Genomic DNA, 25,674 nt, shown 5'->3' with positions numbered 1-25,674 from the left:
CACATATTTGTCATTGTGTGAAAAATCAGAAAGTATCCAATTATATTCACCTTTCTAATACCATAATCACATTATTTAAAGGAAAAAAGATCCCTAGTATGTAGAAGTTTTTCCAGATCATCTTCTATCTTCTAGAACAACCAAATGACTCAGGATAAACCTGGAAAGCATCCATAGGTATCATCCAGTCCATTTCCTTTATTATACAGAGGAGGAGGGGAGATAGAGAGATAGAGAGCCTGACATGCATCAAGTCAGAGGCAGGACTAGAAAAAGAACATACACCTCCTGACCACCAGTCTAGCACATGCATTTTATACCAAGATTTCACTTAGATTATAGGCAACTGAAAATGACCACACTAAGAAAATCCATGTTGTATCCTTCATGGCTTCACATTTTAAAAAATCATAATCAAAGAGAAAGATTTCTTCTTCTGTTCTCAGATGCAACCCTAGTTTGATTAGCATTTTGTCTGGCCATTTCCTGGTCAATACACATCTACTTTATTTCCAGTTCTTTGCCACCACCACAAGTGCTGCTATAAATATTTTGGTGAACACAGAGTCTTTCTTTTTTCAATGAACTCCCTGGGGAAGCTGCTCAAGTCATTTCTACCAACTGTCAACCAGTTACAAGGCAGACAAACAAGCACAATTGAAGCATAAAGAGACACCATGTCAAAACCATTACCATCACCTTGATCACCATCTCCCCTCAGACCCCGATACACAGCCAGAACCCAAGATCCCTTGGAATATAACCCTGCTTCCAGCCCAGTACCCTCACTGACTATTCCAGGAAGCAATCCCTGTGGAGATACAGCCTGGCCAAGCTATGGTTGCAGCTACTGAAGACTCAGAAAAGGGAATTCTTGCCACCAAAAGTCTTGTAACTGGCAAATACTTCAACATCAGAAACTGATATGATTTTATCAATAGAAATACCGTGGAATCTTTCCATTTGACTTTCAGTTGAAATGTAACATGTGCATAGTCTCTCTGATTAATATGCAAGTGCCTTTAGAGCAGAGGTTGCCTTTTCTATTTTTATCTCCAGCACTTTGCACATTTTATTGTTCAGTTGTTTCAGTCATTTCCAACTCTTCATGACCCCATTTGGGGTTTTCTTGGCAGAGATACTGGAGTGGTTTGCCATTGTCTTCTCCAGCTCATTTTACAGATGAGGAACTGCTGCAAACAGGGTTAAGTGACCTGTCCAGGGTCACATAGCTAGTAAGTATCTGAGGCTAGATTTGAAATCACAAAGATGAGTCTTCCTCGTCCCAGGTCCAGGATTCTATCCATACATTATACCACCAAGCTGCCCTCTTTGCACAAAGTTAAGTGTTTAATAATATTTACTCATTCAGTATAATTTCTAGGTCAAAGAGTATAGATATTTCAGCCATTTTATTTGCATAATTCCAAATTATTTTCCAGAATTGTTATGCTAATTCATAGTTCTGCCAACAATGCATTGTTCAATCAATCAATAAACATGTATTAAGTACCTACTATGTTCCAGGCACAATGCTAAGCAATAAGGCTACAAAATCAGGAAAAAGACCATCCTTGTCTTCAAGGAGCTTACAATCTAATGAAGGAGATAATATGAAAACATATATATACAAGATAAATAAGAAATAAATAACAGAGGGAAGGAACTAGTATGTTTGGGAAAGGATTTTAGCTGGGACTTAAAGGAAACCAGGGAGGTGAGTAGTAAGAGCAGAGGAGGAAGAGAATTTGATTCATGGAGAACATTCAGAAAAAATTCCCAGAGCCAGGAGGCCAGTGTCACTGGGTCAAAGAGTACCTTTTAGAAAGTAAAGTATAGGGGCAGCTAGATGGCGCAGTGGGTAAAGCACCAACCTTGGATTCAGGAGGACCTGAGTTCAAATCTAGCCTCAGACATTTGACACTTACTAGCTGTGTGACCCTGGGCAAGTCACTTAACCCTAACTGCCTCACCCCCCCCCAAAAAAGATAAAATTAAAATGAAGTTGCTTTAAAAAAAAAAAAGTAAGGTATAGGGGTAGCTAGGTGGCACAGTGGATAAAGCACTGGCCCTGGATTCAGGAATACCTGAGTTCAAATCTGGCCTCAGACACTTGACACTTACTAGCTGTGTGACCCTGGGCAAGTCACTTAACCCTCATTGCCTTGCCAAAAAATCCAAACAAACCCAAACAAAAATAAATAAACTTATGCTTTAAGAAAACCACTTTAGTGGCTGAAAAGAGGATGGATTGGAGTGGGGAAAGACTTGAGTTATGTAGATGTACCAGCAGGCTATTGCAGTAGTCCAGATGTAAGATGATGAGGTCTGCTACACCACTAGAGTGGTAGCAGTGTCAGAGGGGAGAAGGGAGTGTATTCAAGAGATGTTACAAAGGTAAAATTGGCAGACCTTGGCAACAGATTAGAAACAGGGAATGAGAGATAGTGAGGAATTTGGGCTGATTCCTCTGTTATGAGCCTAAAGAACTGGGAGAATGGTGTTGCCCTCTATAGTAATAGGGGAGGGTGGGAGGAGATTAAAAGGAAAGATAGAGTTGTACTTTAGATGTAGTGAGTTTAAGATGTCTCCTGGACATACAGTTTGAAGTGTCTGAAACCCAGTTGGAGATTCAAGATTGGAAATCATCAGAGAGTTTGGGGCAAGATAGGTTGACTTAAAAATCATCAGTATAGAAATGATAATTAAATCTATGGAAGCTGATGAGATCTGCCAAATGAGGTAGTATAGAGGAAGAAGAAAAATGGGCTCAGGACAGAACCCAGAGGGCATGGTTGGAAGGTGTCATCTGGAAGAGGATCCAGCAAAGGAGACAGAGAAGGAGTGGCCAGATAGGTAGGAGGAGACGCAGGAGAGGATGGCATCCTGAAAACCTAGGGAAAAGAGAATATGAAGTAAAGGAGAGTTATCAACAGTGTCAGATGCTGCAGAAAGATCAAGGAAAATGAGGATTGAGAAAAGGTCATTGAATTTGGCAACTAAGAGACCATTAGTAATCATGTAGGGGGCAGTTTTGGTGGAATGATAAGATTGGAAGTCAGATAACAGAGTTAAGATGAGAATGAGAAGAAATAAAGTGGAAGTACCTATTACTGAGGGTGTTTTGGAGGAGTTTAGCTACAAAGTACAGAAGAAATAAAGGATGATAGCAGGGATGGGAGTTTTTCAGGATGGGGAAGACATGGACATATTTGTAGATAGTAGGGAGTAAACCAGTAGACAGGAAGAGATTGAAAATAAGTGAAAGAGTAGGGATAATATAAGGAACAATCTGTTGGAATAGATGGGATGGGATGGGATTGCTTGAGCAAATAGAAGGGTTAGCTTTGGTAAGGAATGCAGCCACATCATCATGTGAGACAGGGATGAAGGCAGAGGTAGTGTTAAAAGGCATCTGAGTGATAAGAGATGATGAAGAAGAGAGAAGAGGGAACTCACAGAAAATGGCCTCAATTTTTTCTGTAAAATACGAAACAAATTTCAGCTAAGAGAATTCAGGGAGGGGGAGCCTTGGCAGTTTTGAGAAGAGAAGGTTTGGAAGAGCAACTATAGAGAGTGGGATAGTGAGTACTTAAGAGAAGTCGGGTAGTATTGTCTAGCAGCAGTGAGGTCTTAGTTGAGATTGTAGATCAATTTGTAGTAGACCCAGTCAGAACAGTTGCATGATTTTTTCTATCTTCATTCAGCACCATGTGTGTAGGAGCAAAGGCAAGGGATGTTGGGAGTGATCCAAGGCTAAGGATTGCCTAGGCATAATCAGTGATGTGATAGGAGGGCTAGGGATTCAAGAGAGAAGGACAGTAAGGTTGAATTGGTTCACCAAGGGGTCAAGCTGGGATGAATGGCTAGTTCAGGTGAGATAACCTGGGAGACAATTGAGGGGTCATGGTATGGATGAAGAGTAGGGTTTTGTAAGGGAAGGTAGAGTGATACATGAAAAGGCAATAGATTATTGTCATATTAGAGGATTTGGGGATTCTTGTTTTGCATGATGATGTGGCCTTACTCCTTACCAAGGCTAACCCCTTTACTTGCTCAAGCAATCCCATTTTATCCCATCTCTTCCAACAAATTGCCCCTTCTATCATCTCCACTCTTTCAATCAGCTACCAGGATTTTGATTGGGTAGTAGAGATGAATAGCATGAACCTCAAAGGAAGTGAGTGATAGAAATAAGAGGAGAACCTAGAAGTGGCCATGAGTGGCATTGAGCTAGCAGTATTCCACCTCCCCTGAAGCCAATACTGGAAGCATACTGGGTGGCAAAAAAACTGTATCATCAGAGGGAAGCCAGTTTTCAGTAATAGCTAGAAGGTAGAAAGAGTGGTAGAGGAAAAGATTTAAGATGAAGTGCAGTGTGTTGCCTTTGGAACAGGCATTCCAGAAGACATAGTGGAAGGGTTGGGTAGAATTTCGTTGAATATTTAGGGTGGGGATGTTCAGAGTGAATGAAGAATCTGGTGGTGGGGGTTGGAGTATGGGGTTTGGCTGATTATCTATAGGAGTTTGGAGTCACTGGGATGTAAAGGGTTTGATAAGGTGTGAGAATGTTCATCACTGAATGGAGGATATCACTCATCTTCCCAATAGAGGTTGGAGATCACACTGGAGGCAGGCAAGAGATGGGACACATATAGTCAGATAGTCAGATTTGACTAACAATTCCTCAACCCTCCAAAGTCTGGAGATTAGACAATGTTCCTGTCTTTCCACAATCTGCCCAACATTGACTATGTATCTTTGTCATCTTTCTTGATTTTCTGGGTGTGAGGTAAAACCTCAGAGTTGTTTTAAATTGCATTTCTACTATTATTAGTGATTTGAAGTATTCTTTTATGTGATTGTTTCTAATTTGTAACTTTTATCAATTTTTTGTTCATATTCATTCTACTGAAGAATGGTTTTGGGTCTTTTATTTTTCTCTTAGTTTATATATCTTGGATGTAAAACCTTTATCACAGAAATGTGATGCAAATTTTTTTGTATAGAAACTTTTCATTTTCAGGTAATTGAAGTTATTTGTTTTATCTTTTGTAATTTCATCTGTCCCTTGTCTGGTTAAAGAATATATCCCCTACACATAAGCTATAAACGATATGTGATCTGAATCTCCTAGTTTTTGTTTGTGTGTTTTTTATGATATAATCTTTAGATTCGAGTTGTTTCCCCCCACCTCTTATTTTGGATCTCTCTAGTCATATGATTTTAAGTTGTGAATTTCTTTTCTTTACTAAAACCTTAATCTAGCTAATTAAGAAATTGTTGTTCTTACCAAAAAGGGCACAAGTGATTACAATATTCCCTTCCATCTCTATAGCTTTTTTTTTCTGAATTTGCAGCCAAAAATAACATGGAGTCTGAACCAGAGATTATCAGATGCTTACAGCTGACATTGACTGAGACAGTCAAGAGCATCATAAAGCAAATAACTTCACTGATGACTTCTTGGGAAGCAACAGGAAGCTGTGGAGCATACCCACACAAACAAACTTTTCCCGAAAGTTTACTAAAGACAGTTCCAAAAGAATGGAGTTATAGTCCAAAAGAAATGAAAAGAAAAGAATCAGGGAAAGGTAAGTAAGTGTCTCCTCACATTAAAACAGGAAACATTTTTTCCCATTGTGTTTAGTTTTATGAATCATGAAGAATTAGAATCACTAAGAAATATGACCTTAAAAAGAATATAAGAAAAGATGATTTCTCAAACATAGCAAAATGTTTAAGTGCTTTCATTTTCTTTACTATGAGTTATATGATGAAAGAAACTAGAAATGACAATAGCCTCAAAACATCTTTTACATCCACCTGCCAATTTAGCATTTCTTCCTACAATATGCCATGTGATCTTTTTTGACCACCCTAATTTTTACAGCATGTTATGCAATTCTAGGGCAGCTAGGGGGAGCAATGGATAGAATGCCAGGTCTGGAATAAGGAAGACTCATCTTCCTGAGTTCAAATGTGGCCTCAGACACTTACTAGCTGTGTGATCCTGGTTACCATAACCCTGTTTGCCTCAGTTTCCTCATCTGTAAAATAAGCTGAAGAAATAATTTTGAAACCACCCCAGTATCTTTGCCAAGAAAACCCCAAATGGGATCAGGAAGAGTTAAACATGACTGAAACAATTGAACAATACAACATGCAATTCTAATTCCCTTAGAAAGCTATTATATATCATAAAATTCTTACTATCAAAATTGATCTGAAATTTAGTTTATATTTTCTTCCCCTTGTTTTTTCTTGAATCATGTTACGTGTCTACACTAGCTGTCTTAAGGACAAAAAACAGCACACAACCAAATCATTGCACGTACACTTTTGACAGAAGAGCCTCTTCTTATGTAAATAGTTCAGAACACCATGTATTATACCTGTTTGGGGCGTTAACCACCTTGGGTATGTTTAATGGGCATCAATTCTAGTTTATTCCTGAATGCATTTATTTGAATGCACACAAAGCAATATGGTATAGTGGCTCGAGTATTAGTCCAATAATTACAAAGATCCTGATTCTAATCCAGTCTTAGATATTTACTACCTATGTGACTCTAGAGAGACTCTCTGTGCCTGTACCACTCTGAGCCTTAGCTTCCTTAAGCTTAAAATGAGGATAGCAATAGTAACTCTCAGGGAAGTTGTGAGGACCAAGTGAGACAATATATGCAGATATATGTTTATGTATGTATAATATATATATATATGTATGTATGTGTATACACACACACAAAGGCCTTTATAAGCTTTAACGTGCTATTTTAATTTTTTTTTTTGTGGGGCAATGGGGGTTAAGTGACTTGCCTAAGGTCACACAGCTAGTGAGTGTCAAGTGTCTGAGTCCGGATTTGAACTCAGGTCCTCCTGAATCTAGGGCCAGCGCTTTATCTACTGCCCTACCTGCCCCTAAAGTGCTATTTTTTTAAGTGAACTATTATTGTTTTCATTGGTCTAGTTCCAAACTTTTCCTTTCTAGTTATTCATTCTAAATTGTTCCTTCCTTAGTTGTTTATACTTTTTTAGATTTTTCACTTTGCCTCCTTTTGTTCTTTTTTTTTAAAGATATAGATATATATGGATCTTCTTTTAAAATTTCACAATAAAATAATTTCCTTATGTATTAATTATTCAAGTAAAATTTTCCTCATCTAATTTACCCTTAGCTTTCTGATATCAAATATTCTGGCAACACATGTTTCTTCAGTTATTTTCTATGTGTATCTTGAATAGTAGGTAGTTCTCTCACTATGATCTTACATTACAAACACAAATCAAATTTTTTTATCTGTGACCTTTTATATCAATGTTTTAATTCCATCCAAGGACTATGAAATTGCCCTTGAATCCTGTAAAGCCATTTAAAATTTGAAATCAGAAAACGTCAAATTTTCATTAGTAAAGTTCTTCCTTGTCTGAAAGTTGTTGCTATCTTTCTTTCATTCTGTCTTTGGAACATTCCATATATCTTGTGCCTTTCTTGAAGTCATAGTTATTTTAACCTATTAAATCACATGTGCAATGCTATTTTATAAGTGGTTCTCAAACTCTTATTACTCTCCATGTTTTTACTTTCTACTTTGTCAATCCAGTTCTGACTTCATTTCTGCCCCTATCACCTTTTAGAAAAACAAAATCAAAGAACAGTCTGAAATTAATCTTTATAGATACTTCAGCAGCCATTGGTTTCTTCCCTTCCTATACGCTGTATCTCCATAGTCTGAAAGGTGAAAGATCATATGTAAGAGGACATCTAACATATTCTTATTGCTCTGAATTGGCCACTGTCCTGATCAATGAGTTGGGAATTCTGCATTATGGTCAAGAGGATTGTTGGTGTTTTCTGTCTAAAGTACTATTTTCCCTTGAAACTTGCACTGTTCCAACAGCATAGCATATAGCTAATCTATCAGGGATACTAGACCTCACAGTAAAAATATAGAAAGCTATAGACTCCCCATAACTCTACCATGCTTTCTACCATGTACCTGCTGGTGGCTAAATACCATTGACTCTAATTACAGGGATTTCTTCCCCCCCCCCCCACGCCCCCAAGGTATACTCTAAACTCAGGTTTCCCTGTAAAGGAAAGTATTTTACCAATACCAATATGTGCATAGATTTGAATTCACTTCAAATCAGGAAATACTGAATACCTATTTTGAGCATTTTGGTAGACCCTGGGGACAAAGTGTATGCCAAGAGGCATAAGGAACTTAGATAAATATATAAAAAGTTACATAACAAGAAATAAATTTTAAAATACTTAAAAAGGAAAGATGTCACAAAGTAAAAATTTAAGGAAGTAACCTTTCTTATTCTTTCTAGCCCTTAATTAAATATATTATTTTCATCTGTTTGGGAATCAAATTTCATACATTCATAATAATCCAGTTCTTAATGATTTTTGTTTGTTTTATTTGTGGTTTTGGGGGGGGGTGGCGTGGGGGGGGCAGTGAGGGTTAAGTGACTTGCCCAGGGTCACACAGCTTGTGTCTGAGGTCAGATTTTAACTCAGGTTCTCCTGAATCCAGGGCTGGTGCTTCATCCACTGTGCCACCTAGCTTCCCCGCTCTTAATGCTTTTTAAATAAATTGCCTTAGTAGTGGGGTATGTGGTAAAATGTCACCTAAAATGTGTCCCTCTTGGAGGGGATTTGCACCTTTAGAAATTGAGGAAAAACTAGATAATTAAATGTTACAAATATCTCTCAAAATCTCTTCACTTTTATTATTGATATTAGTATATTTTGTTTGCTATTATAAAAGCAAAATCAGTATCTTTAGTTTATATAACACCTTTCTTCTAAAGTTAATTGTGTGTAAATATATAACCTATATCAGATTGCTTTCCGTCTTGGGGAGGGGGAGGGAAGGGAAGGTAGGAGAAAAATTTGGAACTAAAATTCCTATGAAAATAAATGTTGGGGCAGCTAGGTGGCGCAGTGGATAGAGCACAGGCCCTGGAGTCAGGAGTACCTGAGTTCAAATCCAGCCTCAGACACTTAACACTTATTAGCTGTGTGACCCTGGGTAAGTCACTTAACCCCAGTTGCCTCACTAAAAAAAAAGAAAAAAGAAAAAAGAAAAAAAAGAAAACAAATGTTGAAAACTATCTTTACATGTAACTGGAAAATAATTTTTAAAACCTTTTATGATAAAAAACAATGTAATCAGTAAATGTTTAAAAAAATAAATAAAAATATAATGCAACAGAAAAAAAATAAAGGTAATTGCTTTGATTCAATTTTTCCAAGAGAATATAAACTCCATCAAGGCAGGGAGATTTTTCGTGTTGGTTTGTAACCTCAGGGGTCAGCATAGTGCTTTTCAGACAGTAGGGAATTAATGTTTGCTGAATTAAATCAGATTTCACATACAAATTCAGGTAATAATCAATCAGCATTTATTAATAATTATAATATCTAGAATTTGTATTGTGCTTGTGGTTTGCAAAGTGCTTTAAGCAACTTGCCCAGAGTTAGACAGCTAGGAAATGTTGGAGGCTGGATTTGAATTCAAGTTTTCCTAACTCTAGATCCAACTCTCCATTGCGCCACCTAGCTGCCTCCACACTAATGTATTCAGGCACTGTGCTAAACACAGGGGATATAAAAATAATTGTCTCTACTCTCAAGGAGCTCACATTCCAAAGGGGGAGACAATATGTAAATAACTGTATACATACAGAGGAGATACAAGGTAATCTCAGATGAAGTACTGGAGGGAACGTGGGACCTGGAGAGGCCTCTGGCAGAAGGTGAGATCCGAGCTGGGTCTTGAAGAGAGGCAGAAAAGTCAAGAGACAGAAGCAAGAAAAGAGAGACATCTTCCCGTCATAGGGATCAGCCAGTGCGGAGGTACAGAAACAGGAGGTGGAGGTTCAGTGTTTTGTAGAAAGAGCACATAAGCCAGTGCAGATGATTCTTAGAATGTGGAGAGGAATAAACTCTAAGAAGGGTGAAAACATAGGAAATAAGTAAATGTGAAGGGCTTAAATGCCAAACTACGGATTTTATATTGCATCCTGAAAGTAATAGGGAGTGGCTTGATTTTATTAGGGGAATCAGGGATAGGGGGTGGGGCCGAGGATATGACATGCTCAGAGCTGCACTTTAGGAAGATCATTTTGGCAGCATCCTCCAGGATGGATTGGAGTGGGGAGAGACTTGAGACAGGGAGACCAATTTGAAGGCTATTGCAATAGTCCTGATAAGAAGTAATGATGTCAGGGGCAGCTAGGTGGCGCAGTGGAGAAAGCACCGGCCCTGGATTCAGGAGGACCCAAGTTGAAGTCTGGCCTCAGACAGTTGACACTTACTAGCTGTGTGACCCTGGGCAAGTCACTTAATCTTCATTGCCCCTCAAAAAACAAAACAAGAAGTAATGATGTCTTGTACCAGGGTAGTGGCTTTGTGAATGAAGAGGAGAGATACATACATACACATATACACACATATGTATGAAATGTGAAGGTAAAAATAACAACCCACTGGATTAGTGGGGTAAATAAGGAGTCAAGCATGACACTGAGGTTATGGGCCTGGTTGAGTGGAAAGATGATGCTACCCTTGATAGTAATAGGGGAGGATTTAGGAAGAAAGATAATGAACTCTGTTTTGGATTTGTTGAATTTGAGATGCTTATGGTATGTCTAGTTCAAGATGTCCAAAAGGCAATTAGGTGATATATGACTGTAGCTCAGGAAACTATGTCTGGTAATACATAAATCTGAGAATCATCTTCAGAGAGAAGATAACTGAACCCACTGGTGAGCTCGCCAAGTAAGATTAACAAATATTTATTGAGCGCATAGCTTAGATTGAAGGCACTGACGCAGGCATAGTAAGATATAAAGCAGACTAAGAGTTACTTGCTGGTACATAATACTGCAAGATGAGAATGTAAAATTAGTCACAAGTCTGTATGTGTTTAATTGCAAATGAATGATATAATGAATAAGGTCAATGAGTTCAGAAGAAGGATGGACCACTATAGTCTAGATAGGTTTCTTGACAAGAGTGGCTTGAATTGGGAAGAATAAGTAAGATTTAGATAGGTTCAGAGGAAGTGAGATGATAAGCAACTTGGGCAAAAGTAAAGTGAAGGAAAGAACAAGGAACATTCAGTGGACAATTTGACTGGAAGAGAAAATTCAGTAGGAGAAATTAGAAAATGAGATTGGAAAGAAAGGTTAATGCTGATTGTGAAGGACTTTGAATTCAAGGCTAAGTAGGGAACGCTGTAGGTAATAGGAAGCCAATTAACATTATTGAAGCAGGAATTAATAGAAGGGGTTGTTTATGAAGATTAACCTAGCATCATTATAAAGATGGTTTGGAAAGGGGAAAGAGTGAAGAAAGGGAGACCAGTTAAGAAAATATTGTAATAATATTGGCATTAGAGGAGATACAGAACTAGAGTGGCAGTGATATAAATGGAAAAGAAAGAAAATTAAAAAGGGAAAATTGACAAGGCATGACTGATTGTGGGGGCGGGGCAGAGAAGTAGGGAGGAGTCAAAAGCTCTCCAAGGTTTCTAACCTCTGTGATTGCTAGAAGAGGTCAGCTTGGGGATGTTCATGAACTTACTTCAAGCTATGTTGAGTCTTTAAGGTCATTCAAATAGAAGTATTCGGTACCAAGTTGAAGATGGTTAGGAAAGGGATTTGGGCCAGACTTTGGGAGTGATAGTTCAGGTGATAGTTACATTCATGTAAAAAGACTGTAATCTTTGAGGAAATAAATTTAGAGAGAAAAATTTAAGGTTAAGAAATGGGTAAGTATGAGGAGGATGGGGGGTTTTCAAGGAAGAGGAAACAGCAAAGAAAACAGAAGAAAAGCTGTTATAGGGATATGAATAATCCAGGATAGGATAGTATTATGGATATTGAGACCAGTGCCACGTGTTGAGACAGGTCAATCAGTAAGAATGAGAACTAAGGAAATCCATTGAATTTGTTGTTGGGAGTCATTGGGGACCTGGAGAATGTGGCTAAAAGCAAAAGTCTTAATTCTAAATTTTCATGCCTTTCATTGTTCAAGAATATACCAAAGTTGCCTAAATCTAAATTCTTGGAATGAAACATGATATAGTACAATTGAGGACCAGATAGACTACCTACTGTCTGAAGATGTCAAGCACTTTATCTTCCTGACAATTTTCTCCACAAAATTAGACATCCCCATATGACACTCCAAACAGCACAGTGATAGAACTAGAATGTTAGTGTTAATCATACCTTTGCTTCCTATTTTTTTTCCCCAGGCTTCACAAGGTTTGCAGCTCAGGCGGTATCTATTGTAATCAGCGAGTTACCCACCATGATTGCATGTTTGCCTCCCCCAATTAAGTACTTCTTTTTTCTGTCTGAGAGAAAAATGTCAAAAAACTTCGTTGAATTGAAGAAAACTGGTCTGCTTGTCTGGAACCTGATTGTAATTATATGTCGGATAGTTGAGGATGGAAACACCTTGGAACTTTTAACGGGTACCTTGCTTGACAGTTGGAGTAAAGAGAAACTCGGTTTAGTTTGTGTGTGTTTAGAAAGCATTGTGGGAAAGCAGAAAAGTAGCCCTAATCAAGTGACCCAGCGGATCATACACAGCATTGAGCAGCAAAAACCAAACTGGATTGAAAACCAGTTGCTGAAAGCAAGAAAATTGAGCACAGAATGGTAAGCAGCATGGGATATTTTAAAATGTTGTTTTTCTTTCAGTGGGCTTACTCAAACACATTCACAATGGGAGCTTACAAACAAACAAAAACTGTGGTCACATGGGCAAGAACAGTAATTTTTCTGATTTAGTTTTTCACTTGGGGAATTTTGTTCAGCAAAGAAAAGATAAGCTATTCCTTAAAAACTAGATTGTTAGAAAGTCCTTGCCTTAAAATTTGGACTACAGCTGATACACTGAAACAAGAGGCTTGTTTAGTTATCACCTTAAGATTTCTGATTTAAAAGGTAGACTGGGAGAATACTGGGGAGAATTCAGAGAATCAGAAAATTCAGTTTTGATCTTTCCCATTGTGCAAACAGGTAACTAAAGGGCACCCTCAAGTGTTTACTAAATAAATTGTGATGTGGAAATTGAATTAACAAGACAGTGGATATAAAAGACCTTTTCTCGCTTTCTCTGCTCCCAATTTAAGGGGGGAAATACTTTTCATCTGGTAACATGAGAGTCCTAGAGGGAGACTGAGCATATCAGACTAGGACAATAAATGAACCTGTCTGTTTCTGCATGGAAGAATCAACTTTCCCATAGATGTGCTCCAAAGCTAGATGGTTTATGCTATTGTGAGAATTTTAAAGGCTGTTGGTGTATCTAAATATGCAAATAGAGCTCTCTTGAATTAAAAGTAACCTTCAATTTTAGAATTATATGACAGGAAGTCTCACTTCTGAAAAATGCTTTCCAACATATAGATTATGACATCCCTGCCAATAACAAGCATGCAGGATGAGTGCCCAGGAGTTCTTACTACTGAATAAACCTGTTGACTACAAAAACAAAACTGCCTTCCCCCGCCCCCAATCTCTACTGATGCTTTTTAAAAGCATACTTGCATGAATATATCACTAACCTGTATGAAACCATAGAAAGTGAGTTGGAAAAAGGTTAGCATTAACATTTGTGGAAGTTATTTCTGTTGTTATTTGTCACAGTTATAAAAATAATAACTTGTAGGCATTGTATTTACCAGTTACCTTTGGTTATTGTTGGTAATAGTATATAACTAAATTTACCCAGTGAGATATGGTATTTTTATTGGTACTGGCACACTGAGGTATAGGAATTGGTTTCTCAGGATGATGGATTGGTGGGAGTAACAATAGTAGTGGTGTCAAGTAATAGCTTATTAACATTGACAGTGACCTTTTTAATCTTTACATTTGTATTAAATACCAATTTACAAGCTCATATTCAATGACTAAAAGATTAAACCTAAATGTCATTATCCATAGTGGTAGAAATAAAGAGAAAAACAGAAGAACTTAAAAAAAAAAAAAAGGCCACTCTGATTATGGTTATATAGTAAAGTTTATAATGTACCTGATTTTAAGGATCCCCTTTTAAGCAATGCCAGTTTAAGGCCGTTGTCTTGCTAAGGGACTAGAGCCAAAAGTCCTCTTATGACATTATTTCCTTACATTTGGATTTTACTTCAATTTCATAAGCACTACCACCACTAAATAAGGTAACAGACTCTGGGCAGTCATCTATTTTTTTTTCAATTGGGCTGTTTAGTGATTAGACAAAGGATATTTAATGGCTTTGTAGCATGCATCAAAAAAAATTAGAAACTCCTATGTTGCAGGTTTTTAAAAAATTTCCCTAAGATTCTGAATAAAGTCATTAACACAATATTTATTATGTAAAACTGTGATACACAGTTATCTAGTTGTAAAATTACTTATTATCCTTACTTGAAAATGTTAAATTTGACCATTTTTAGTTCATTTTGGATAACAATCCATCAGTAAATGTTTTTATTGGTTCTACAATAATGTTTCTTCAGGTTTTTGATTTTGGATTGATTATTTGATGTACAAATGAGCTTCTACTTCCAAGTATCTCCCATGGATATATTAATAAAGGAAAACACACAACATATATCTCTAGACAGTATCCTACATAGTAAGTGCTATTTATAGAATAAACATGGAGATATAATAATAAAAACAAAAGCAAATAGTTTTCTTGTTATGATCAATTAAATCATTTTGTTTTCCATCCAGGTTATTTTATTTGATTGATATAATGTCACTTAACCAGATTTTCCTCAATTATTGTGCCCAGATTTTACTTTGATTTTATGGAAATTGTGAAAATAGCTGCAGTGGAAAAGGTGGCAGCTGTATGCATTGCCTGTCTTGTATACTGCCTGAAAGCATTACTATTCATTAAAATAACCTTCACTTTCTAGTAACACTCAAGCTGTAAACAGTCAACTTAGATTCTGGAGAACACACAGCCCAAAAAGTAAAGAAATGTCCGTCTTTGCAAAGTAATTTGTCGAGTTGAAGATTATTGTTTTTCATCATGGTGACCCTGACTTGGCTGGCTGGGTGCATATACAGATTAAGATGAATGCAGTTATTCCTTGGCTGAGGTCTGCCTCTTTCAGGGCACATTCTCCCTAATGACATGATTGATAGGCAGTCCCAAATCCAGAGAGGAACTCATTAATCATAGCACTGACTGAATCCAATCATCTGCTTCACCTGCACAGTGATGGACAAGAAAGGATACAATTCGGGGGCTGACACTGAGACAGTCCTTTGTCAGGGGGCCCCAGCTTTTCCAATGTCAACCTCTAAGAAGCCCAGGGAGAAATTTAGCTTGCAACCTGTGTGCGGTTTCCAAAGGATATTCTTGAACTATTTTCTTATTTTTAAAAAGTCTTTCATTGAAAGTTGTCTATAAAATATGTCAGCAAGATGGAACATCATTTGCTTTTTAGTAAAGAAAGAGATTGCAGCTTATGTAATTTTCAAACTGTTTATCCTGAAGTATGTTTTGAAGCTACATGTGGAAGTAATAGCAGCTTTAAGTCCCAGCAGCTGGGTATCATTTGACTGCACCTTCAGGTCAACATGCCCAAGTCTGGGCTGAACTAATTTTATAATCGTAGCACAATTTCAGGAACAAGCTATGCAGTGTACAGCTGATTACACCACAGTGAATTTCACTTAGGCCAGGAAACAATGGAAAATCATGAATTTCCTTGAGAATGCTTAGCTTTTTAAAGCTTAACACAAGCCCAATAACAAACGAGGCAAGAAAATTAGATTTGAATTTATGAGGTACAGGTCTGGATTGGGTATTTCTTTTTTGAGACCTGTGGTTTCAGGTTTTTGGTGTGTTTGGGTCTTCTTTTACCAGGTAGTTGGAAAAAAAAAAAAACGTGTTGGGGGTATATTTTTAAATGAAATAGAAATATATGGATGCCCATAAAAAACAATATATTTCAGTACTGTACTTAAAATACTCTAGTGCTCACTTTGTGGTGTCTAGGAAGGTGGAAGTTGATCCTCATTTGAAAAATAATCATTGTTGTTATTAATTCTAAGGATCTTTTACACAGAAGAAAGCAGAGCGGAGCATGCATTTTTCACAGGCAACAAGTGTCAAAAGGTCAATTTTAAATACCCAAGTGGTAAAGCATTCAGCTCCAAAGCTCCTAACCTATATTTAGTATAATGGGTTCCCTGTTAGATACTTTAATTAGTCTTAGATGTATTCTCTTACAGTAGAGAGGAAATAAGGTGTGGAATCCTAAGGCTTTCCGGCCTCAGAGATACCTTCTATCCCAAAGAGAAAGTACAAATGATTTCTTCATGTTTTAGAGACTTTCTGCTGTCATCTTATGATTATGGCACCTTCAGCAATTATAGTAATGTGAGAATGAATGGTTTATGTATGGGAATATAGATGCAATAAAGCAATAACTTCTTTTAAACTATCCAATTTCTAAAAATGCTTTCCAGTGCTTGTCCCTAGAATGTCCATGTAAACAGTCGCACTTTGGGAATCTTTAACCTTTCTGCAAGCTAATCTGACCAGATAGATATACATTGACTCTCTTGATTTACATCGACTCTCATTTTTCCATCTTAACAATTCTTCATTAGTGATAGGAATATATTTTCTTTATTCTAGTATACTTATGGCAGTAGAAGAAGGAGCAGTCTTAGAAGAAGGAGGTATTGCTCTTGAATTGACTGAGCAGAAAATAAACATGATGGTCCTGGATATCTGCCACAAACCAGGTGGCAGCGAGTACCTGAGGCAAATTTATCACATCATCCGGCTCAATGAGGTAGGGAAACGGCCTTTTTACCGAGCAATTAGGTGTGTACTGGCCTGAGGCAGCGTCTGCTGGCGGCTAAGGGTTAGTCAAGGAGGTGATAATGCTTCTTAAAGTCAATACTAAACTCAATATTGCATTATAATAGAAACTATTCCATTTAGGAAAGTCTGCATTTGTGTAAGAAAAAAAGCTGTGCAGAAACAATGTAGATTTCATTTATATACTTTGCACAATAATATGGCTCATAAACTCAATTCCGATCTGCATTGTGTAGTCTGGAGATTTATTTTTCAAGTTAGTTTACTGTGCCTGTGCTAAAAATCTGAAATTTGTGCAAGGGAATATTTTCTTAAGCAATGCTTAGCTATCCTAGTGAAGAAAGTACTCCTGTGATGAGCATGTGATGAACATTGATCTTTTTTAAAAGATTAAACATAATTTACTGTTTCAGAATGTTAATTTATATTTTGCTATTTTAAATGCTTTCATTTTGGGGAGCAGCCAGGTACTCTACTTAGAATTCACTAATGAATGAACGAACACTGGTTGAAACCGATGTTGTGCTTGGCTTGTCAGCTAGAGCTCAGCTGTAGGAGGTCTCTGACCCTGGGCCTTACCTAGATGGTGTTGTTGTGTTTGTGTCCTTCATTCTCAAAAAGGGATTTAGAAAGGCCAAGGTCAACCAAGGTGTGTTCAGTAATAATAAACATTGTGACAGATATCTTAATACAATTATCATTTACTTGAAAGCATTATGGATTTCAAATTTGGACATGTGTATCTGAATTGTGTGATCTTTGATGTTTCTCGTCTATTTGAAGGTGCGTATGCATTAATACTGTACACTTTAAGAAGCTGTGATTTCAAAGGTCTTGGTCCCCTACACCACCATGCAAAGTACCACTTCTCCATGTCTTAGTAGATTGTCTTTGTGAGCTGCTGTAGCTAAAAAAAATGTGGCTAGTTTGGCTTTCATGGATCTAGCTATCTGATTTCTTGGAAGACAGACATATAGCATTGTGATGATTTCATGTTCAAACTGTTATGGTTTGGTGGGAACTGATGGAACTTGTGCCCCACTGTCAGAGCCTTCAAGACCCCAGGGTCTCATTCATGCCATAATCTGGTATTGGAGAAGGACTTTAGTAAAATATGTTTTATATATAGGGGGCAACTAGGTGGTGCAGTGGATAGAGCACTGGCCCTGGAGTCAGGAATACCAGAGTTCAAATCCAGCCTCAGACACTTGACCCTTACTAGCTGTGTGGCCCTGGGCAAGTCACTTCACCCCAATTGCCTCACAAAAAAAACCCAAAACAAAATATGTTATATAAATTTTAATAAGTATTAGAAAAGTTTGGTGTTTATATCCTAGTTTGCCTATATGACACTTCTGAGTCTAAATTTACTTCTTTTTTATTCCTTTGCTTCATACCATGCTTCCTCACTTTGGGCAAGACCACCAAGGAGAAAAGGCAGAGAATGGGGGTTTAGTGGAATTAACACTGGTTCTGGAATCAGAGGTTCTGGGTTCAAATGCCACCTCTGTTGCTTACTACCTGGTGTGAAGTCACAGTCTCCTTAGGTCTCATTTCTTATTTTTGTAAAATAAGAGAATTGGAAGAGATGATTTCTGAGGTCTCTTCCAGCTCTAAATGTATGTCCTAAACAGGAGAGGTTATTCCTCATTCATGAGACACTGAGAAAACAGGTCTCGTCATAGAAGAAGGTCAGTAGTGGACATGGCTTAATGAAGCTGATGTGGGACTAGGTAGTGATAAACCTTCAACAACAGGAAGAAATCCTTAGAATTGATAAGCGATAGAAACCGACATAAGGTTTTTTAGCAAAAGCGTGACACAAAAAAATAATAAAATTTCAGAGCTAGAAAACGTTTAAAGATCAGTATGCCAGCAGACAGACTGTAGGATCAACTGAGAGGCAGGAAAACAAGAAAACAAAATCTAAAACCTACTGTGAAAGAGGATAGCTAAAAGCTTGTTCCAGAAATTCAGATATTAGGTAATAAGAGCCTAACATAGCATGATGGCACTAAAGATAGAGGGGAAAGGATATATTTGAATAACATTTTGGTGACTGTAAGTAAAAAGAGAAAATGTTGTTACCATGGACAGAGTTAGGTAACTTCTGATGGATATGAGTTGGAAGATAAGAAATTCACTTTTGAATTTATTGAATTTAACCTTATAGAAATATAATCAGATGGAAACCTGTAGCAGGCAGTTATGTATATGTATAAATATGTTTTATATAAATGTCATATGTGACTAGGTCAGGCAATAGGACAGGACTAGAGATACAGACTTCTTAGTTATTAGCACAGTCTATGATACTCAAAGACTGAAGTATGCAGGAACAAAGAGATTCAGAGGATGAGGTAGAAAAAGCCTGAATTTAGCAATCAGGAGGTAATTAGTGACTTTCAACAAAGCAGTTTTTCTTTGATATGGGGGCAGAAGCCAGATATCATTAATTCAGAGAGAAAATATATATAAACAGATTTTATAAGCAGGGTCTTTTGTTTTTGTTTTACTTAAATCATGATACAGAAAAATTACTCCCCATTCAATAGTCTTTTTTTTTTCTTCAAGTAAGAAACCCTTATGTTGCTAGTTATCTTGTACTTTTTATTCAAAGCCCTTATGTACATGGGTGCTAAGAGAGGTAACTCCAAAAGGAAAAGAACTGCCAACTGAAGCTGTTGATGAAGTATGTTTCAAATTATCGGAGACCCTTAAAACTTCTCCGTTAGTACATTTATAATCTGAACTTTGAGGTATGGAGCAATAATATGCAGCATTCTAGGATTTCAAAGCATTAGAGGCAGCATAGATTAGTGAAAAGCATCCTGGACCAGAGAGGAAACTAGAGTTTTTTACACAGGTTCTGCTGAAAACCAACACCTATGGGACCATGGACAAGTCACTTAATCTCTCTCATCCCCGTATAACTCATCTGTAAAATGGGAAATGTGGCAGACCAGATTATCTCTAAGGTGCTTTCAGAGCTAAAATTCTGTGAATTCATTAATTTCTTAGGAATGCTACAGTGTTAAAGCATATTTTAATAAATCAGGAAAGGAATATTGAAGTGAATTTGTTGTAAAATGATATGTTCTTACAATTGCTAAATAGTGGTTCATATTTTGTTTTTATTCATTATGCTTCAGAGCATTGAAATTGAAGTTAAATTTTAATCCTGATGTTGTCACTACTTATGTGACCTTGAGCAAGTTACTCTTTAGACCTAAATTGTAAAATGAGGCATTGCATTGGAAGATGTTTAAGCCATTTTCAGCCCTGAAGGCTATGATTCTATGAGAAATATATCAGTGTAATGAATCAGGATATTTTTTTTTACTCAATTACTTATGAAAATGATTGGTGCCATGAAATGAATTGGTTTTTCCTAATGCCACCCATTGAATCATAGGATTAGAATTCATTGCCTAGACCTTGTACTAGACCTTGGTATTTTTCAGTCTGCAGAATATAATTAGTAATTAGTTCTGTGTAAAGGTGATTATGATATAGAATTTAAACAGGATCTACAATGTCAGTACTTCAGGGATTTGTGTTTCCTTGGCCTGGGTACTCCCTTCATTGACATAGAGGATAACCTCTCTATAAAATAGTAGATGATCTTTGGGAGCCGCTGTGGCCAAAAAATTAATCACCTTATGGTCAACCAGGTGACGAGCTTGCTTTGGTAGGTTGGTCCTTGATCGATAGGCTTTTAAGAAATCCTTGACATGATGAGACATCAAAATAGTTCTTTTATAAAAGTTGTGCACCACTTCTGTTAAAATATTAATGCTTTGACTCAGACATAAAGGTTGATATTACAAGCAAATTATGGGAGCATGGAAATTTTACCTGTTAGATCTATAGATAAGGGAAGAGTTTATGACCAAACAAGAGATACAGAGGATCATGAGAAGTATAATGGATTATTTTGATTACATTAAATTAAAAAGGTTTTATACACAAAAAATCAGTGCAGCCAACATTAGAAGGAAAGCAGGAAACAGGGAAAATTCATTTCTCAAATATATAGGGATCTGAATCAAATTTATAAACACAGTAGCCATTCCTCAATTGATAAATGGTCAAGGTATAAAAACAAGCCATTTTCTGAATAATAAATCAAAGTTATAGTTATATGGAAAATGCTCTTAATCACTCATTCTTAAGAAAAATTCAAATTAAAACAACTTTGAAGTGCCATCTTACCCCCATCAGATTGACTGTCATGATAGAAAAGGAAAATGACATGTCATAGAGGATGTAGAAAAATGGAGACAATAATGTACTGATAGTGGAGTTGTTAACTGATCCAGCCATTCAGGAGAATAATCTGGAACTATGTCCACAGTACTATAAAAATGGACATGCCCTCTAACCCAAAAATACCACTAGTCTCTATCCCAAAGAGATAAAAGAAAAAAGAAAAAGGACCTACATGTACAAAAATATTTATAGCGGCTCTTGGTGGTGGTAAAAAAGAAATGGAAACTGAGGAGATGGCCATCAATTGGGGAGTGGTTGAACAAGTTGTGCTATGTAATTGTGGTAGACTACTATTGTGCTGTAAGAAATGACAAGGGGGGGCGGCTAGGGGGCTCAGTGGATAAAGCACCGGCCCTGGATTCATGAGTACATGAGTTCAAATCCAGCCTCAGACACTTGACACTTACTAGCTGTGTGACCCTGGGCAAGTCACTTAACCCCCATTGCCCTGAAAAAAAAAAAAACAAATGACAAGGGGGATAGTTTCATTTTAGGAAGACTCATATGAATTGATGCAAAATGAAGTGAGCAGAACCAGGAGATTGTACAGAGTAACAGCAATATTGTAACAATAATCAACTATGAAAGACTTAGCTAGTCTGATCATAATGATCACAAAGACTTAGCTATAATGATCCTAGACAATTTGGAAGGACTCATGATGAAAAATGCTATCCACCCACAGAGAGAACTAATGAATTCTTAGTGCAGATTGAAGCATAATTTTTCCACTTTATTTTTCTTGCCTTTTTTGCAACATATCTAATATAGAAATGTGTCATGCATGGTTCAACATGTATAACTGATATATTGCTTGCTTTCTCAATGGATGGAGGAAAGGCTCAAGGGATAGAGAGAATTTGGAACTCAAAATTTTAAAAAATTAATGTTGAACACAAATAATTAAAAAACTATTAATGCTTACCACACAGAACTGAAAACATAGTAGTCATTCCTTAGATTATTTAGCTATTCTCTAATGTTGGCTATTGAACATCTGCCCCATATAATCCATAAGACAATGTCTAAAAAAAGCTTCAAGTACAATTGAATCTATATAAATCAAACACTTTGAATAGTTCAATTCATGAACATTTAGTAATTGACCATCACCATAGCATTTTAGGCTCAGTTATTTTTGATTGGTGCTGTTTAGTATAATAAATCCTCATCAGCATCACATCTTCTGGAAATGAATTCTCTCTTGTGATATTAACATATTGGAATCTACCAAGTGAATGCTAAGAAATGTGTGAAAAGAGTAAATACAGGTTTTGATCAGCTGGCTTTTAAAGAGAACATAGAGTAATAAGCATGCAAATTTGTGGGTTTTTTCCCCCTTGAAGGAATATTTGAAAGAACAGCTGTTTTCGATGAATATACCAGAGGAAAACACATTACCCACCAGACCTTTAAAAGTGACCTTGAAGAGCCTGGAAAAGCAGTCTCCTGCCTTTAACCCTTTTCAGGTGCATAAGTGGTTTAGTGAAAAAATGCTGGATCAGGTATGTGGAAAGTAACTGTCATTCAACAAAGATTTGGTGTGCACCTATTGTGTGTAAAAGTCTGACAATAAGTAGTAATGAAGATTAAAATGATAATTAGATATTTTAGTGGATCTGTGACCACATGTATATGAGGTACTATTTCCAACAATGCACATTGCAAACTATATTTTCTTTGACAATTAAAATTATATATTCATTTCACCCTGATGTTATTTCATATATATGTGAAATACATAAGAACATATATACATATATATATGAAATACATAAGAAGCCTTCCTTCTATTAATTATTTCGTGTGTGTGTGCGCACACATGCGCACCCGAGCGCGCGAGTGTGTAGTTCCTTTGTACTTATTTGTTTGGTTTTGTCTTTCCCATTAGACTGTGAGTTCCTTGAGGAACTTTTTGTATGCCCAGCACTTAGTACTGTGCTTGACATCTAGTAGGTACTCAATAAATATTTATTAATTGACTGGCCCAGGAAACTTCAGTTAGGCTCTGAAATCAAGCCAGTCCTTTAAAATCATTGGTATCTTGTAAATGATTGAATTATTCACTTTTAGTAGATAGTATACATAGTTTTATATGTGTTTAAAAATAATCTTGGCAATCTTCTTGAAAGTATATCAAAGAATTTGGCATAGACATTATTTACATAAGTGATCATTTAAAATGAATGAATTTACTTGAAAAAACTCAATATTGAAAACAATGTATGTCTAAATACATAGTTAATTATATCATCTCATAAAGATTATTTAAACCACACAGTCAGTGATTATATTAAAATCATATCCCAAAATGTAAAAAAAAAAAAAAAAAGGCAGACATCTAATGGCAATTTTAATTCCAGCTTAATTCACAATTTAGGCATTTCTTTTTGAAAGTCTCTTGACAATTCATTTGAACTGGCATGACAGAAAAAAAAAAGGATTGCTTGACCTAGAGCTCTGATGAAAAAAATTTAAAACATTGTCCTAATTTGGGATGCAGATAATATTTTTATCATGCCTGTTACAGCTCTAGCCTACATTCATCAAAACTGTAGAATAAGACCTTCAGATGCTGACAACTCAGGGCAGAATTCTTCTACTGTGTGACAGGATTGTAGGGCTCGATTAATCAGCAGGTGACAAGGGATAGTTCTTGTTGGAGTTTAAAAACTGGCCTAAACTGGTGTTATTATCAGAACTATTTTGTTTCCTAGAGAAGAGAGATATTATAATAGTGGGAAACCAAACATGTTATATCCATATAAATTGACTTGATACTTTAATCTATTGTATTTCAGATTGCATAAAAAATCCTAACCATTAAATTATTTCTTCATTTAAATAAGCAATATTTTTATCATATACTTTTACAAAGCTTTTATATGCAGTCATTTGTCTCTATACTTAGATTTCAAATTATCTAATAAAATTTTTAAAGGGAATTATATTCTTATTTTTGTAACCATTTGTTTACTGTATTTCCTTTTGCAAAATAGACAATACTAATATGGCACACAAATTAAGATGTAGCATAAAGCCAGATTTCTAACTACTTCAAGTTTTTCTTGATAAAACTTTTTGCTGACACCAAAATAATGTAAATTGGGAAGATACATAAAGAGTTGCCAATTATTTTGCTTTTCGAGAGTCAACGTTTCAGAGAAAGTAGTTGGGCAAAATGCCATTAACAGTTGGAAGAATAACGACTCAAAAATTGATTTATCTTTTCATAAATAATGGCTACATCCTCAAATGGATTTATAAATTAATTGCTGTCTTATTGGAATAAAAACCTTCTTCTGTGGGCATGATTGATATCATCTGTCTCAGTCCTTGTTCTAGACCCCCCTCCCTCTTAGTTAGTCTATCACAGCTGGAGCTTTAATTTACTGATCGTATTAACTCTGATTAATAACTAACAATAGCTTCTTCTCATATGTCAACAGTCAGCCATAACTAAATGGGACTGGAATTGGTCAAACTTGCTACCAAGTTATGTGGGACTGAATGAGACGACCTTCAGGGCACTGCTTAAGAACAGGTAATTTTAAAAAAAAGATTTGGGGGGAAACTTGTTAGGAAAAATGGCTCTTTGGTATTTAAGTTCTTATCAGTATACTTTTAATACATAAGAGAGATTAATGTGGGGATTTTAAGAAACTTTAATAGTAAAAATTTACTTTGGAAATAATTTGAAATGGTTTCCCCCAACCTATCAACTATTTGCAAAGCTCTCTTGATATGCTGTAGGGATTTTCATAAAGTGAAAATCTAATATATTGTGTACCAGTGGAATTTTATTAGAAGTGTCAATAAGTTAGTCTGAGAGTGTCACTCAGAGTATTGTACTTCATATCCTATTCAAATAGTATATCTACACAGTGCTTAACACTCAAGTCACAGGAAAAGATATGGAAGTTAAAAGAACCCTATAGACAAAAGAACTTGTAGGAAAAGATTTATTAAAATAAAGATTTGTAGTTTAGTAAGGAAAACAAAAATATTTACATTATTCTACTGGTATATAACTTTTTTTCATGTTTTATATCATTTCATGTAGAATTTCACACTTTAGAATGTTCCTCTTTAGTAAAAGAAAAAGCATAGGCAGAGAACATTTTGAAGTATAATTAAGATGTAAGTGAAACATAACAACTTCTCAAAGATCTCAGTGTCTGGATGTATTTCACCCACTGTTGATCCAGGGTCCTGCCTGTCTGGTTTCCTGTTGCTGGTTATGAGAGGTAGTACAGTATATTGGGCAGAGCACTGAATTAAATATAAGATGTGAGTCTAAGATATGGTTCTATTAATTATGAGCTTTATAACCATTTACTTCTTCATGTATAAAATGGGTATAATGTTTTAAAAGGTATTTATTTATTTTAATCATTCATTTTAAAAAATTGAGCTCCAAATTCTCTCCCTCCAACCTTTCCCCCACCCATTGAGAAGGCAAGCAACATGATAAAAAATGGGGGTGATATTACAAATTCCTTTGTGGAAAATACTTTGAAAAATATAAGGTA

At 36.2% G+C, this 25,674-nt stretch overlaps 1 protein-coding gene across 5 annotated transcripts in view; it reads left to right on the top strand.

Annotated features, from left to right (window-relative positions):
• Positions 1-25,674, top strand: part of KIAA0825 (KIAA0825 ortholog) — a 553,950-nt gene that overhangs the window by 248,858 nt on the left and 279,418 nt on the right. For all 5 annotated transcript variants that reach the window (XM_043974041.1, XM_043974059.1, XM_043974031.1 and 2 more), the window contains 5 exons: positions 5,361-5,594; positions 12,282-12,690; positions 16,682-16,841; positions 22,489-22,647; positions 24,592-24,686. In XM_043974041.1, coding sequence (XP_043829976.1) covers positions 5,361-5,594; positions 12,282-12,690; positions 16,682-16,841; positions 22,489-22,647; positions 24,592-24,686 — 1,057 coding nt within the window. The remainder of the gene's footprint in view (positions 1-5,360; positions 5,595-12,281; positions 12,691-16,681; positions 16,842-22,488; positions 22,648-24,591; positions 24,687-25,674) is intronic.

This window comes from Dromiciops gliroides, chromosome 1, assembly GCF_019393635.1.
Source record: "Dromiciops gliroides isolate mDroGli1 chromosome 1, mDroGli1.pri, whole genome shotgun sequence".
In the NCBI taxonomy this organism is placed as follows: domain Eukaryota; kingdom Metazoa; phylum Chordata; class Mammalia; order Microbiotheria; family Microbiotheriidae; genus Dromiciops; species Dromiciops gliroides.
The sequence above is the reverse complement of the archived record's forward strand: the minus strand, read 5'-3'. Positions and strand labels throughout refer to the sequence as shown.